The sequence below is a fragment of the Amblyomma mixtum genome, chromosome 1, assembly GCF_055824585.1.
Source record: "Amblyomma mixtum isolate Tamu chromosome 1, ASM5582458v1, whole genome shotgun sequence".
Lineage (NCBI taxonomy): Eukaryota > Metazoa > Arthropoda > Arachnida > Ixodida > Ixodidae > Amblyomma > Amblyomma mixtum.
This window is the reverse complement of record NC_143012.1, coordinates 316,241,347-316,254,689: the sequence shown is the minus strand read 5'-3', so window position 1 is coordinate 316,254,689 and position 13,343 is coordinate 316,241,347. Positions and strand designations below refer to the sequence as shown.

General features: G+C 48.8%; 1 protein-coding gene across 1 annotated transcript in view; it reads left to right on the top strand.

Moving 5' to 3' along the window:
• LOC149372556 (FRAS1-related extracellular matrix protein 2-like) overlaps positions 1-13,343 on the top strand; it is a 127,622-nt gene that overhangs the window by 99,692 nt on the left and 14,587 nt on the right. Inside the window, exons 5-13 of the mRNA XM_089567054.1 lie at positions 570-695; positions 2,552-2,800; positions 3,438-3,587; positions 4,436-4,645; positions 6,356-6,553; positions 7,675-7,839; positions 8,403-8,585; positions 11,323-11,453; positions 12,438-12,590. Coding sequence (XP_089423180.1) covers positions 570-695; positions 2,552-2,800; positions 3,438-3,587; positions 4,436-4,645; positions 6,356-6,553; positions 7,675-7,839; positions 8,403-8,585; positions 11,323-11,453; positions 12,438-12,590 — 1,565 coding nt within the window. The remainder of the gene's footprint in view (positions 1-569; positions 696-2,551; positions 2,801-3,437; positions 3,588-4,435; positions 4,646-6,355; positions 6,554-7,674; positions 7,840-8,402; positions 8,586-11,322; positions 11,454-12,437; positions 12,591-13,343) is intronic.

Below are 13,343 nucleotides of genomic sequence, written 5' to 3'. Positions count from 1 at the left end.
GGTTTGACGCTGTCTTAATTGCTCGCTCAACTTTCACATCTTCCGCAATAAGGTTATGAGCATTTCAAGTCGCTCTATACACGCTTTGAACCTTACCTTCGATAACTGCATCGTCACTTCGTTTAAGAGAAAAGAGTACCCACTTAAAGTCATCGCTCAACCTTATCAATACATAAGCTACAAGGCGGATCGGTAGACGTTCATTGTACAATGGCATTACACAGAGGCAATAATGCGCGTCAATGATTAAGTATAAGAAAACATATGATAGAAGACGCCTACTGAGTAGCGAAGGGAATATCATATTTCAAAATACATGTACAAAAATGGAAATAGTGATGGCGTTTGAAGCGAATCAGCAAGGGCCACTGTATTGCAAGCAGGCTCCCCGCACTCTGGAAGGAAAGGAGTAAAAAGGAAGTAAGTTGTCCGGTAGCACTCTCTCTTTTATAAAAGGGTGTGCGCTGGAGGACAGCTTACTCCCTATTTACTCCCGAATAGGCGTATTCATGTTTGGAGTGTTGTTGCGTGCTTGTCATCACAGTTTGCCTTCTTTTCTGTCTTTGCAGAGCCGACGATGCGGTTCGCCGAGACAAACGTGACCGTGAGCGAGGACAGCGGGGAAGTCCTGCTCACCATACGCAGACGCGGCGACCTCACCATGGACACGAACGTGCTGTGCGTCACGCAACCGGGTGAGCAGAGCCTGCACTACTCGGCAAAGAATGCATTCGCGTGCAGCGCGAGCCGGTGCCCGTGACAGTTTGCGGGCTTTTATTTTGAAAGTTAACTGCGAAATAACGGAGAGAAATTGGCTAGATGCCACAATCTACCAACTGCCCATGCTCTGCAGTTTTGCTTTTCTTCTGTATACCTTCACGCATAGGGTAAAGTTGTTGATGGCAATTTCATTTTTCTTAATGGCGCAAGAGTTGCATGAACGCGCTATGGCTAACGTTTTTGGCCATTTTTCTAAGCTTATAACCCCGATAAAAAAAACAAAGAAAAGGCAAAAACAGAAACGGGGAGAGCATTTTACCCTAGATTATCCGGGAACCGGCCAGGGGAAAGCTTCTGTATATTTGGAAAACCACTGGCACTGGGAATAGTCCATCGCACCATACATATACGAGGCGGACGCCCGAACCGGTGCGGTCTAAAGTAAATGCAGCTACTACTCCAACTCTTGCTGAAAATAATTCTTACTGGAATTTTGCTGTACAATGCGTCGCAGTGAATCTCACTCGTCCCTGTGTAGAATGCATAAAAATGCGCTGGGTGTTTTAGAAGAGAGGGTAATGAAGCTTGCGACAAGCTTTTGCTGTGCTAAGAACACCCTACGCTGTGTTCGGGGGGACTAGTCAGTCGCTTTTATTGCTAGTAAGTCACTGCGAATTCGAATGGTGGCTCCTCAAGCAAACGTTGACTAAGTAAATAGAAAAAAAATAGCCCCCCAGTAAATCGCCTGTAGTTTATTACACTTACGACGCGCTCTTTTTGTCCTTTCATTCTGATTCGCCGATGTTTTCTATGTCCTTAAGTTTTCAACTGGGCGCTGCAATCAAAGCAGCATTTCATGTGTTTTTGCTCTCGTGCTAAGAAATGACCGAGTGCTTGTAACACGTGTTTAAAAACTTTGAGGCCTTTTTAACACATTTTTAAAGAAGGAAATGCGAAAGCATTTAGGTTTGCCCGCTATTGTGTCGACATTCAGTGCCTAATTTATTCTCGCGATTTTCCGGCCACAACTCCGGCTGGAACCGGTTCCATTGCCCTTATATAGTAAACATAAGCCATCGCCTTCTACAGTGTTATGCACCTTTCATTGGATTGTCATATGGGATTAGACTAATCCGGCCCATTAATCCACCATATCCACCCACTAATCCACCTTAACTCACGCAAGGTCACGTGACTACTCTCGACTAATCATTAATTTAAATGCCGCAGAAGCCAGTCTGGTGGGCAGGTTGCCATCTGCCACGATGGGCAACTTGTGATGACGCCACATGGTCACATGACCTCTCTCGACCAATCAGAGATTTTCTTGACAGAGAAGCAGGAATTTTTTTGTGAGACGTCAACATAAATAAAATGCTTGATCGTCATGGAAAATTCACGTCCAGAATGAAGGATGCGGAAATAATAACGATGTTTTTTTACTGGCGCAAGGGCTGCTTTGACCAAACAGCGCCATGGGCCAAGGTGTCTTCGTCTACAAGACCCGTTTCCTAAGCCTTTCACCCCCAATAAGTCTAGCAACAGGTCAGGGGAAAGCTTATACCCATTGTGTCTCCGGTGGGTACCCGGCGGTATGAGGGTAATGGGGGTTATGGCGTGAATAGCCATAATGGTAGGATGTGATATATTGGGCTTAACGCCCCGAAGCACCCCACGGGCAATGATGGAATAAAAGCACCACGCTTAACGTGGTTGTGCGAGAATGCGTTTCGAATACTTGGCATACAAGTCTGCTGGCTACTGGTGTAGGCTATGACAATAAGAAAAAGAACCAGTGCTAAACGTCTCACCCCCTCCTCGACGCTTCCAGGGACGGCGTCAGGTTCTCTGCCGTCTCCTCTGGAGTCCTACTCGGACTACGTGGAGAGGCCGGCGGACGCAAGCAGCCTTGTGCGCTTCAGGTTCGGCGACGCGGAGATGACCTGTCGCGTGGTCATCATCGACGACTCGCTCTACGAAGGGCCCGAGAACTTCACCGTCAGCCTCGTCTCGCCGTACAACGGCAGAGTGGCGGAGAACGGCTCCGCAGTCGTCACCATTGAGGCTGATCCGAGAGATGGTGAGCACCGTGTCTGCCTCTGCTTTTTTTTTATTTTGAACGTAAAGTTTCGGGGTGCATTTATGCGTACGCGATACGTCCGTTACACGAGAAATCTACTTATTTCGCTTTACTATGTTGCGCATGACGACCGAATGTATGAGCTACCTTTCGAAGCCTTCGCGCCAGGACTAAACCAAGAGGATCATGTCATCATGGCGCACGGCATAATGTAGTGAGAAACAGTAGCGATTAAGTGTGGCTCAGCTTAGTTACTCCATACATACTTACAACACTCCAGGGATGCTCCACAGCTGTGTACTGTAAAAAGGACAAGGCGATTTCCTCATTGTACACAGCTTTGAACCAAGTTTCGCCACGAGGCGCATGCGGCGACGCGTCTAATGGCAACGACCATTCTCTTGAGGAGCATGGTGGATGTGCACGCGGTCAACCTCCCTCAGCGATTAGCGGTTGTCACAGCGTCGTCAGGCAGCACACACAAGACTTTCGCAGCCCATCATGGTTCCTCGCAGTCAACACAGATTGCTCCCGACAACGCATGCTGATTAGCAGCCTTCTCATAATTAATAGTGCAAGGCTTAACAACGAGAAAAGGCAATGTTACTCTCCCCCTTTCGCCTCTTCTCTCTTCCAGCCCCGTACTTCTACTTCGAGAAGCCCAGGTACGAAGTGGACGAAAGTGTGGGAAGCTTCGAGGTGACCGTGATTCGAGAGGGGTCCGACCTGAGCATCCCTTCGTCCGTGATGGTGCGCTCGAAGCAGTCGTCTCCGCCCAGCGCTCAAGGTGCGTGCTCCTTTCTTGTTCATTTCGAACACTCTGGATGTGCGCAAAAAGTCTTTCCATTCAGAGGATGCGGAAGAGTAGCTTATTGCTCCTACAGTCGTAATGAGAACATCACATCATTGGTATCATTCACTTGCTCTTAATGCGAAAACATTACTACTCTCAATACGAGAAAAAACTCCGGCGGCTGTTAGTGCGCGTACTCGCAGATGGCACAGAAAATCCCATCGGTGGCAAGAAAAATAGGGTGACGTCACCAAGCTGCCGTAGGACGCACACAGCAAATCGAGCACCGCCATTTTAGACAATCATATACATATCGTTCCTCTATATATACTCCCCACTGGCCGACCTCAATGTGGCGCCAGATTCCTCGACTACATTTGCGCTTAAACTGTGACGCAACCTTTCGTCGTATGCGTTCCAGGTGTTGTCATACGATTTCTCGTTTCATATAGCTTGCATGTGCTAGTCAAGTTGGAGGCTGGCTAGCGACCGGGATTCGGACCGACTACATATGCACGTTCAATTGTGTGCCTTCACAGACCCTTTACTTCTTCCCTTAAGGTGGAGTTGAAATGTCCACCGAGATGTGAGACAGTTACTGCGCCATTTCCTCCCCCCCCCCCCCCCCTAAAAAAAAACAATTTTCGCATCAAAATTGTGATGCAACCGTTCGTCGCACAGTGTTCCGGGTGGTGTTATACGCGCATGGGTGTGTGTGTGGGGGGGTGGGTGTCAGTGCACCTGGAAACAGCAATGCTTTCGCATGCGCACACCTAAGCAGTCTTAAGTGTATCTGCCTAATTTTATTTATTTATTTAATGATAACCACCCTCTTTCGGCAGCCGGAAGTGACTACATCGCTGTGGGCGCGCTGGTTCGCTTCCCGAGCGGCTCGACGTCGCAGACGTTCGAAGTCGTCCTGCTCGACGACTACGGGCAGCCCGACCTGGAGTACGAGGAGACCTTCCAGCTAGTGCTGCGCTCGCCCGTCAACGGCACGGTCGGCGACCCCAGCATCGCCCTGGTTTCCATCAACGACACCATGACAGACGGTATGGCGCACTCGCACGCTCGATCTTGGCCCGAGGTTGTCCCGAGCCAGTATGCGTTTCAGTCAGCCGCCATCCACACTGCGCGCGTTTAACCAACTTACGAGAACACTGTGGTCGCTTATGCGCAGGGGGTTCGGTTAATCTAGAAAATGTGAATTTGATCAATTTTATTCTCAGAAGAGAGAGAAATTTCCAATATCAGATGCAGTACTGAAGACGTGAGTGCATATTATGATTACAAGGGTTACAGTCGGTGAAAACTTTAGGGGGGGGGGGGGGGGGGGAAGGTGGTTTGCAGGTTCAGAGTAGAGAAAGGAAAAGTTCAGAGACAGTCGGCTAGGTAATTTACTCGTACACGAGGAGGTAATCGCAATGGCGAACCGCTGTCCGACGCTCGTGCTTTTCCAGGCGTGTAACGTTGATGCTGGTCGCCGTGATCGCATCAGTGCTGAGAGAAAGTAGCAATAGGCAAGTATCGTGTGGAATATTGTCAAGTAGTCCGGCGAGCCGGAAGACAGCGAAAATGGCTGCCAAATCAAACTCTATATTGAGCTGACACGTGCCCACAAAGAACTGAAAGACGCGGCGGCGCAGCAGCAAGCGTGCTAGGCGGTCGTCGACCAGGATGGCCGTCACTCGGCAGTGCTCAGTTTAAAGATGGCAAGGTGCCATCTAGATAAGGCACCAAAGCTACTGAACGGCCTGGAACAACGTGGAAGCATTTGGGCGCGGCCGCGATCAATCGAGATAATTTTGTGTATTGGGGTTTAACGTCCCGAAGCAACTCGGGCTATGAGGGACGCCGTAGTGAAGGGCTCCAGAAATTTCGACCACCTGAGGTTCTTTCACGTGCACTGACATCGCACAGCAGACGGGCCTCTAGAATTTCGCCTCCATCAAAATTCGGCCGCGGCCGGGATCGAACCCAGGTCTTTCGAGTCAGCAGTCGAGCACCGTAACCACTGAGCCACCGCGGCGGCTCGCAATCGAGATAAGTCTGGTCGCATATCGCGTCACAAAAATGATAGAGCCGGATGCCGGTGGCTTTTGGCGTGAACAAAACAGTACAAAGATTCGCGTCAATATCAACGGCATGGGGTGCAGGCGTACGGAACCTCTGCATGGTAGATCGGGTATGAAATGAAACCTTCTTTTCTGTGAGTAGTTTATCTGTTCTTGGCAAAGACAACTGGAGTGCCTTAGTTCTGAAAAAGCTGAATACTTCAACAGCAGATTAGTTTTAGGAAATCTACAACATCTTTCCTAGTAAAGCGAGCAGTAACTCCGCCGTGAATCCCCTACACGTGCTTTGTCTTGCAAGAGCGCCCGTAGTCGTCGGTGTTGGTGGTGTTTGAACGCTTTAATGTTACTCATAAAAGAAATAAAGCCTGTGGAACGTGGAGCCCCTATTCCATGACCCCAGCCCGGACGGACAGCCCCACCAGCTCAAGCTGGGAGGCCAGTTCCGAGCGGGCCAGTGCTGCGTCCACCGCTCATGAGAGGGATCGGGGTATGGGTAAGTGGGGGGACCTGGGGGATGCCAAAGTGGTACGAAACAGGGTGGGCGGGCCCCACACAACGGACAGGTGGGGTGATCTTGTGGCGGATGCATATGGAGTGGAAGGTGTTTGTCTGGAGGTGTACATACCTCGTGTTGTTCGCCATGGTGACGTTAGAGGCACAACGCTTTGTACCTCGACGACTGTGCAGTGCCCAAGATGTTCTTCCTTGAAGAGGAGTACGTGGTGGACGAAGATGCCGGCTCCCTACTGGTTCCCGTGGTGCGATCCGGCGACACGAACCAAAGGTCGTCAGTTCGCTGCTACACACGCCAGGGGTCGGCCAAGGTGGACCTAGACTTTGAGGAAAGGCCCAACACGGATCACTCGCTCATCGTCTTCGAACCAGGTGAGCAGCAGCCTCAGGCTCGTTAGCTGCTTGGGCGCAGAAAGCGTTAGCAAACAAATTCACATTCGATCTCGTCGTCGAGAGTAGATACAAACATGAAATGCACTGCAGAATAAGCGTTCCACGTTCTAGGGCATCTCATAGATGATGTTGGCTGCACTCGAGTCTTGAGGAGCCATCAGCCGCCCATTCTTTCAATCCGACGCTGCGACGAGCCCCACAGCCCGCGCATGCGCATAACGATGGCGTCCTGTTGTAAGCGCATGCGCTGCTCCGGCCGAAGCGCAGGCCGTAGACATCGGGGGTCACTGGATGTTTCGCCGAAGTTCGTTCAGTTTCGCCTTCGTGTTCTCTCTCCGTTCTGGCATAAAGGTCACCAGCAGCGCGCCGACAAAGGAAGTTTAAAGCATTTCATGCTTAATACAATAGCCCTTCGCGCTTTAGAAGGGAAACGGGAGAAGGGCTTCTAAAAATATTGGCAGTTGGATGTTAGCGCAGCTACGCCTGTGAAATTATAGAAATTTATGGTTTATATATTGCGCATATTAAAAGCCTGCCAGATTCGTTAGCGCTGAAAGATAACTGACGCCTTATTTCGGATTATATCCCTCCATTGAAAGAAGTTTTTCAGCAGAGCAAGTCATTTTAGACGTGTGTTTCTTCAGCGACGACATACACGTAGATGAACGTGCCAGTTGAGTACAGTACGGGGAGATATGGTTGGCACGGAATAGATGCGTGCAACAAGCGCCATGCGCAGTTCGTACATTGGCAACTTTTTTCCTTGTACCAGGCGAAGCAAATAAAGAAACGCTCGCAGTGAAACAAAACGAAAAAAATTCTTTTCTGGAGATGCAGTTACATTAAATGCGATGCAGTAGAAAATGATTACAGCTTTACAGATGCAAAGACAATACGTGGAGATTTTATTACGTTCGTTATTCCTAGATTGTAAGTGCACGTTTCTTTTTTTAAGTAATTGCAATACGTGTGCTGCAAAGTAACTGAAGGGGTGCTGACTGTTCCGCACATAATTACACAACGCTCTGAGGCCGCGTGGTCGGCAAATGGTCCGGTCTAGGTTCGTTTCGACTGACTCGCAACACGCGCATTTCGTTCAGGGGAGCGCCAGAAGAAGTGCACTCTCGTGATCAAGGACGACAGCGTCAAGGAAGGCTTCGAGGAGCTGCGCCTGGTGCTGGGAGCCCAGAGGAGCAGCACCGCTGGCATGGCGCTGCTGGGGGAGCCGAGCGTCACAAAGATCCGCATACGTGACGACTCCGACCGTGAGTACACTGACTTCATTAGACACCTTTAGCACACCGTTTATCGTGTAACCGTTACCGGAGCACCGGGATCCCGCCTACTGCCAGTGCGCACGCGCAGATTGGTCCTGGCGCGGCAGGCATGCGCGCAGCTGCCGTGCACCTGGCGCCATCTGGCGTCCTCGAGGCAACCTGCGCATGCGCACTGACGGTGGGCGGGCTCCCGGTATTCCGGTAACGGTAACACGGTACACGGTATGCTAAAGGTGTGTATTGTCTGGACGCCATGCGCGCGACCTTTGGGTGCAACCCACGGCCCTGCCTTGTGACAGCGCACTTGAAATTGGAGTGTTCTATACCAAGTTACTTGCTTTTGACAGTCCGGCAGCTTTAATAGCAGGTGTGCTTTAATACTGAAATAACTACGTGTGATGAATCAAAGAACACAGCGATAGAGGAATTAAGGAGGGAGGGAGCTAGTGAGTGAATGGGTGGAAATGAACCGCGCGTCGGGCTGATTAAACGAGCAAACAAGCTATAGTAGCCTCTGTAGTCGTATAATCAGCTTTCCTTCCTTCATTCAGAGCCTGTGATCAGGTTTCGGCAGACGCGGACCACCGTGAAAGAGCCCCGCAACCCGGACGACGTGGTGGGCCTGGCCGTGTCCGTGGTGCGTCAAGGCGACTGCAGCGCCACGTCGGTCGTGCGAGTGTTCAGCCGAGACGGCTCCGCCACGGCAGGCAAAGATTACCAACCGCTCTCACAAGGCATGTATGCTCTACAGTCCTTTCACGCGTCCTCAAGAGGGACGTTCAAAACAGGATGAAGGCCCTATCACGATTGTTGCATCTACCGGACCGGCCTTTGATCTTGAGGTCGCGCCCTTGTGTTCTGCGCATGGCCGAGCCTTTTTTTAGTTTCTTCACAACCAAATGACTTTAAACTGAATTGTGTGTCATTCGTGTGCAAGCCTGCGTCTCGTTTATTGTTTCATCATCTGGAGTTGCCTGCCTGGCGTCTTTCCAGACAAACAACTTCAGCCACCATTCAGAAGTCTCTCCTCTTCCTCGAAGTCCTCTCCCCTGCGCGAGCTCGCATTGGTTGTCGAGCCCCAGACTATAGCTGAGGAGAAGTTTGTTAGCCGATTAAAGAGCCGTCGTTATTTTAATATCCGTAGTTTCCTGTCAAGCACATTGGCCTAACGGAATCGTTGCTCTCGTTATAACGCACTTCGCTTAAAAGTATTGGTTTCCGCGTGTACAGAGGCATCGCTTGCAAACTATCTACGCTCTACCTGTAGCAGGACACGATCTTCAAAAAAAAAAAAAAAGATCCCTAGCGCCTGTTGTTGAGCTCTTTCGTAACTGATGAGCGAGAACAACATGAACAAAAAAAGGCCGCAGCATCTCAGACAAGGACGGAGCAGCGAAAAGGCATGCTGAGAGAAAACGGTGCGTCTGCCCTCCTCTCCTCGTCTGTCGCCGTTCTAAGAGCCGCCGCTCCTTTTTTGTCACCAATGACCGATTTGTTGAACAGCTACCTTTTTTTCTTTCTCGAAGCACTCGAAACTCTGAGGAGCACCGTCTTCAAATAAAAAGACTTTGCTCGACCAGACAGTTTGGAATAGAACAAAAACGAAATCGGAAATGAAAAACAGAAGCCACAGAGGGAGGAAAAAAGGATGCAGAACGCGAGACAATTCATGCGACCGAGACCAGCGCGCACACACAATGGCTGCGCGGCTGGAGACGGCGTCAGCGGCGCCATCATTTTTCTCGAGCAGACGGCGCGTCCCCTCAGGCGCCCGTCTCGATCGAGCGCGGCTGTTTCCTTTTCTGCCGGGGTCTCGACGACGACGACGAAGCTAAGGTAGGGCGACCGAGAAAGAGTTGTCTGCACTTCGCGGAAAGTGGGAGCTCCCCGCTTTGAAACCCATGCATCAAGTGATGGATTGGCACACTGACGGAAGCGCCGCTTCTTTGACTATGCTCTGTTTTGTTAAAGCTGTGCACTATTGTTAAAGCCACGTACAGATGTTGGCTTCAGTTACTCAGTCGTCAAGTTCAACATGCTCTTCGCGTATAACAAGTTTTTCAGTAGTAGTAGTAGTAGTAGTAGTAGTAGTAGTAGTAGTAGTAGTAGTAGTAGTAGTAGTAGTAGTAGTAGTAGTAGTAGTAGTAGTAGTAGTAGACTGGTAGTAGTAGCAGTAGTAGTAGTAGTAGACTGGTAGTAATAGTAGTAGTAGTATACTGGTAGTTGTAGTAGTAATAATAGTAGTAGTAGTAGTAGGCTGGTAGTAGTAGTAGTAATAGTAGTAGTAATAGTAGTAGTAGTATTAGTAGTAGTAGTAGCAGTAGTAGTAATAGTAGTAGTAGTAGTAGTAGTAGACCGATAGTAGTAGCAGTAGTGGTAGCAGTAATAGACTGGTAGTAGTAGTAGTAGTAATAGTAGTAGTAGTATTAGTAGTAGTAGTAGCAGTAGTAGTAATAGTAGTAGTAGTAGTAGTAGTAGTAGACCGATAGTAGTAGCAGTAGTGGTAGCAGTAATAGACTGGCAGTAGTAGTAGTAGTAGTAGTAGACTGGTAGTAGTAGCAGTAGTAGTAGTAGTAGTAGACTGGTAGTAGTAGCAGTAGTAGTAGTAGTAGTAGTAGTAGTAGTAGTAGTAGTAGTAGTAGTAGTAGGCTGGTAGTAGTAGTAATAATAGTAGTAGTAGTAGTAGTAGCAGTAGTAGTAGTAGTAGTAGTAGTAGTAGTAGTAGTAGTAGCAGTAGTAGTAGTAGTAGTAGTAGCAGTAGTAGTAGTAGTAGTAGTAGTAGTAGTAGTAGTAGTAGTAGTAGTAGTAGTAGTAGTAGTAGTAGTAGTAGCAGTAGTAGTAGTATTAGTATTAGCAACAGACAGTGTTAACCTTGCAAAGAATCCCGGCAATCTCTTCGCTCGAGTGCACCCTGCAATAGCGAATGGCTTTTCCGGAGCGGAAAGGGCACATCGCTCCCTGACTGGCACCTTTTGGCTATATTAGTTGGGTACTGTTATTAATCGACTAGGCGATTCCTTTCCATTTACTAATTGTAGCCAAGTGCGAGACCGTCGCGCGGGGCAAAGTGCGAACAGCCTTGTGGATCCACGCCTTTCCTGATGCTATCCATGGCTTAAACAGTGCTGCACAGTATTCTCAAGGCAGATTATGGGTTGAGGGTGCGGTGACGAAACGGACGCCCGGAGGGGTCTGGAGCACTCCTCCAGGTGTTCGGCTCTCGCGGGCGTTCGGACGGCATTGCGCCCAAAACGTACGCTTTTCACGCTTACACCCTCTCGCACTCGAGACGTGATTGAGGTGGAGCCCCTTTCGGTCGGGGAAAACGCCGTGCTTTGTCTTTCACCGGCGTAGAACGCCGTCGTCGGCGCCGCCGGGGGCGCGCGATATTTTCAGCATACGCGGAAAAGGCCATTCTTGGGCACGGATTCTCAGGCTAAGCATTGTTTCTGTTTCGATTTTGCCTCGCAGAGCTCACGTTCCCCCCCAATCTTAACGAGACGATTTTCACGGTGCAAATTCTTTACGACGACGCCAAGGAGCACAAAGAGGCCTTCACGCTCCATCTGAAGGAAGACGCCAGCCGCATAGCCGACGTCAAGGTAAGCTTCAATATTCTTTATGTGGTCTTGGAAATGATCACACACTTAAGATTCCTTTAATTGCTTGGCTGGTTTTTCTGAAGCGGATAAGTAACGTAAGGTTATGAAATTAAGCGACATATATATTTGGTATCTTCCTAACTTTCCTGTCATCGCTTTCATCCTAATATCTCATCGCACCTCGATACGTTGCTGGAGTGACCGGGCAGAGCCGCTCAGAATGAAGTCAATAAACATATCCATAACTTACCCGCACAAAACAAAATAAAGAGATAAGCAGGATTTATTTTTCGGAAAGTCACAGATCACTTATCACTTGGAAGTATAGGCACATAATGTGAAGTCGACGTTACTTTTCCGGCTCACGCAAAATGAATGAATTGATTCTGCCATCTCCTGCAAGGCCCGATCAAACGCAACCGGGGTCGTTACGTCGATTGTATGGCACATTATTCCAGGAAAGAGCCTTTTTTTTACTTCATTTTATTTTAAATTCTTGCACAATTTCTAATACTGTTTGGACCTATTGGACAGTTTAGGGTGTAAAACATGAAAGTACATGCTGCCCACGACAGGTCACGTCACTTATATTAAAATATGAAGTAATGTGCGATTATATAAGGCAGACAACACATGGCTATTCGCGGAATACAAAAAAAAAAAAAAGGATAGCGGCAAAATGCTTACTTCGCACTGCGCTTAAAATGGAACGCCTGGTTTGGTCTTCTGCTGGCCAACTGCACCGTGGCTGTCTTTTCGACCAAGTGCTTCGCGTCTCGCAAGGCATTGCAGTCCACCGGGCGCCGTTATCACACTAATGCCCAAGTTGTTCCGTCCAGTGTAAAATTTGGACAAAAGTCCAACGACAAAAAACAGGCCACTGATACAGAGTTTGGATGAGCTGTTTGTATTCGGTGGTCGAAAAACACCCGATTCACGTATGCTTCTTGTTCCGGCACCCTGCGGTCTCTGTTTCCTCCGCAGGACTCGAAGATGATCGTGTACATTGAGGACGTGCGGTTTCTGCCGGCGGTCACTTTTCCCTCCGAGCCGGTCGTGGTGTCCCTGCGCGAGTACGACGAAGCGGACGCAGCGTCGCCGCAACCCATCCACGGATACCCACTCTGCTGCATATCGGTACGCACTGGAAAGTAAATCGCTCGAAAGGGGAAATAAACAATTCACACGGGCACCTATTTCTATTATATGCTGCCATTGCGATAGCATTAGCAGCTGTTCATTCCTTTCCTGAAAGTGACGTCATTTCCCATTCTGTTGATGTCACTTTCCCTTCTTGTGACGCCATGTCCCCCCAGCCAACGGGAATGCTCCTGTCTGGCGACGTCACCTCACACCATCCAATGGACGATCTTCACAACCAGCGACGCATTTTGGCCACATGGCGGTTCTAATGCCAACGAACGTCATTGTTCACATACGCGCACGTCAACCACGTGCACTGCTTGCGGCAGCAATCTGGCCATAATATTCCTTATATATTATTTCCTCAAAATATGCATTTATAAGTAGTAGCAAAATAACAAAGTGCATGTTGAGCTTGAGCTTAAAGAAAAAGGCAGCTGTTGCATATATCTTATATTCTATTCCGCTTTGCTTATGTAAGTGCTCGCTATTACTTGAGTTACTTGGTACGTCATTTTTGTAAGACGGCGCAAAAGACAACGGACGAGCAAGTAGATGGGACGTCTACTTGCCGTCTGCTTGCTTGTCCGTTGTCTTTTGCAATGTTTCTATATATGTAAAAAAAATACTATTTACACACCACAGTGAGGTTCCTAACATCAGAATAAGCGTACTACTTTTTTTCTGATGTTTTGAATTCTAGCTGATAAATGCTAGAGTAGCGTTAAACAGAAAGATTAATCATAG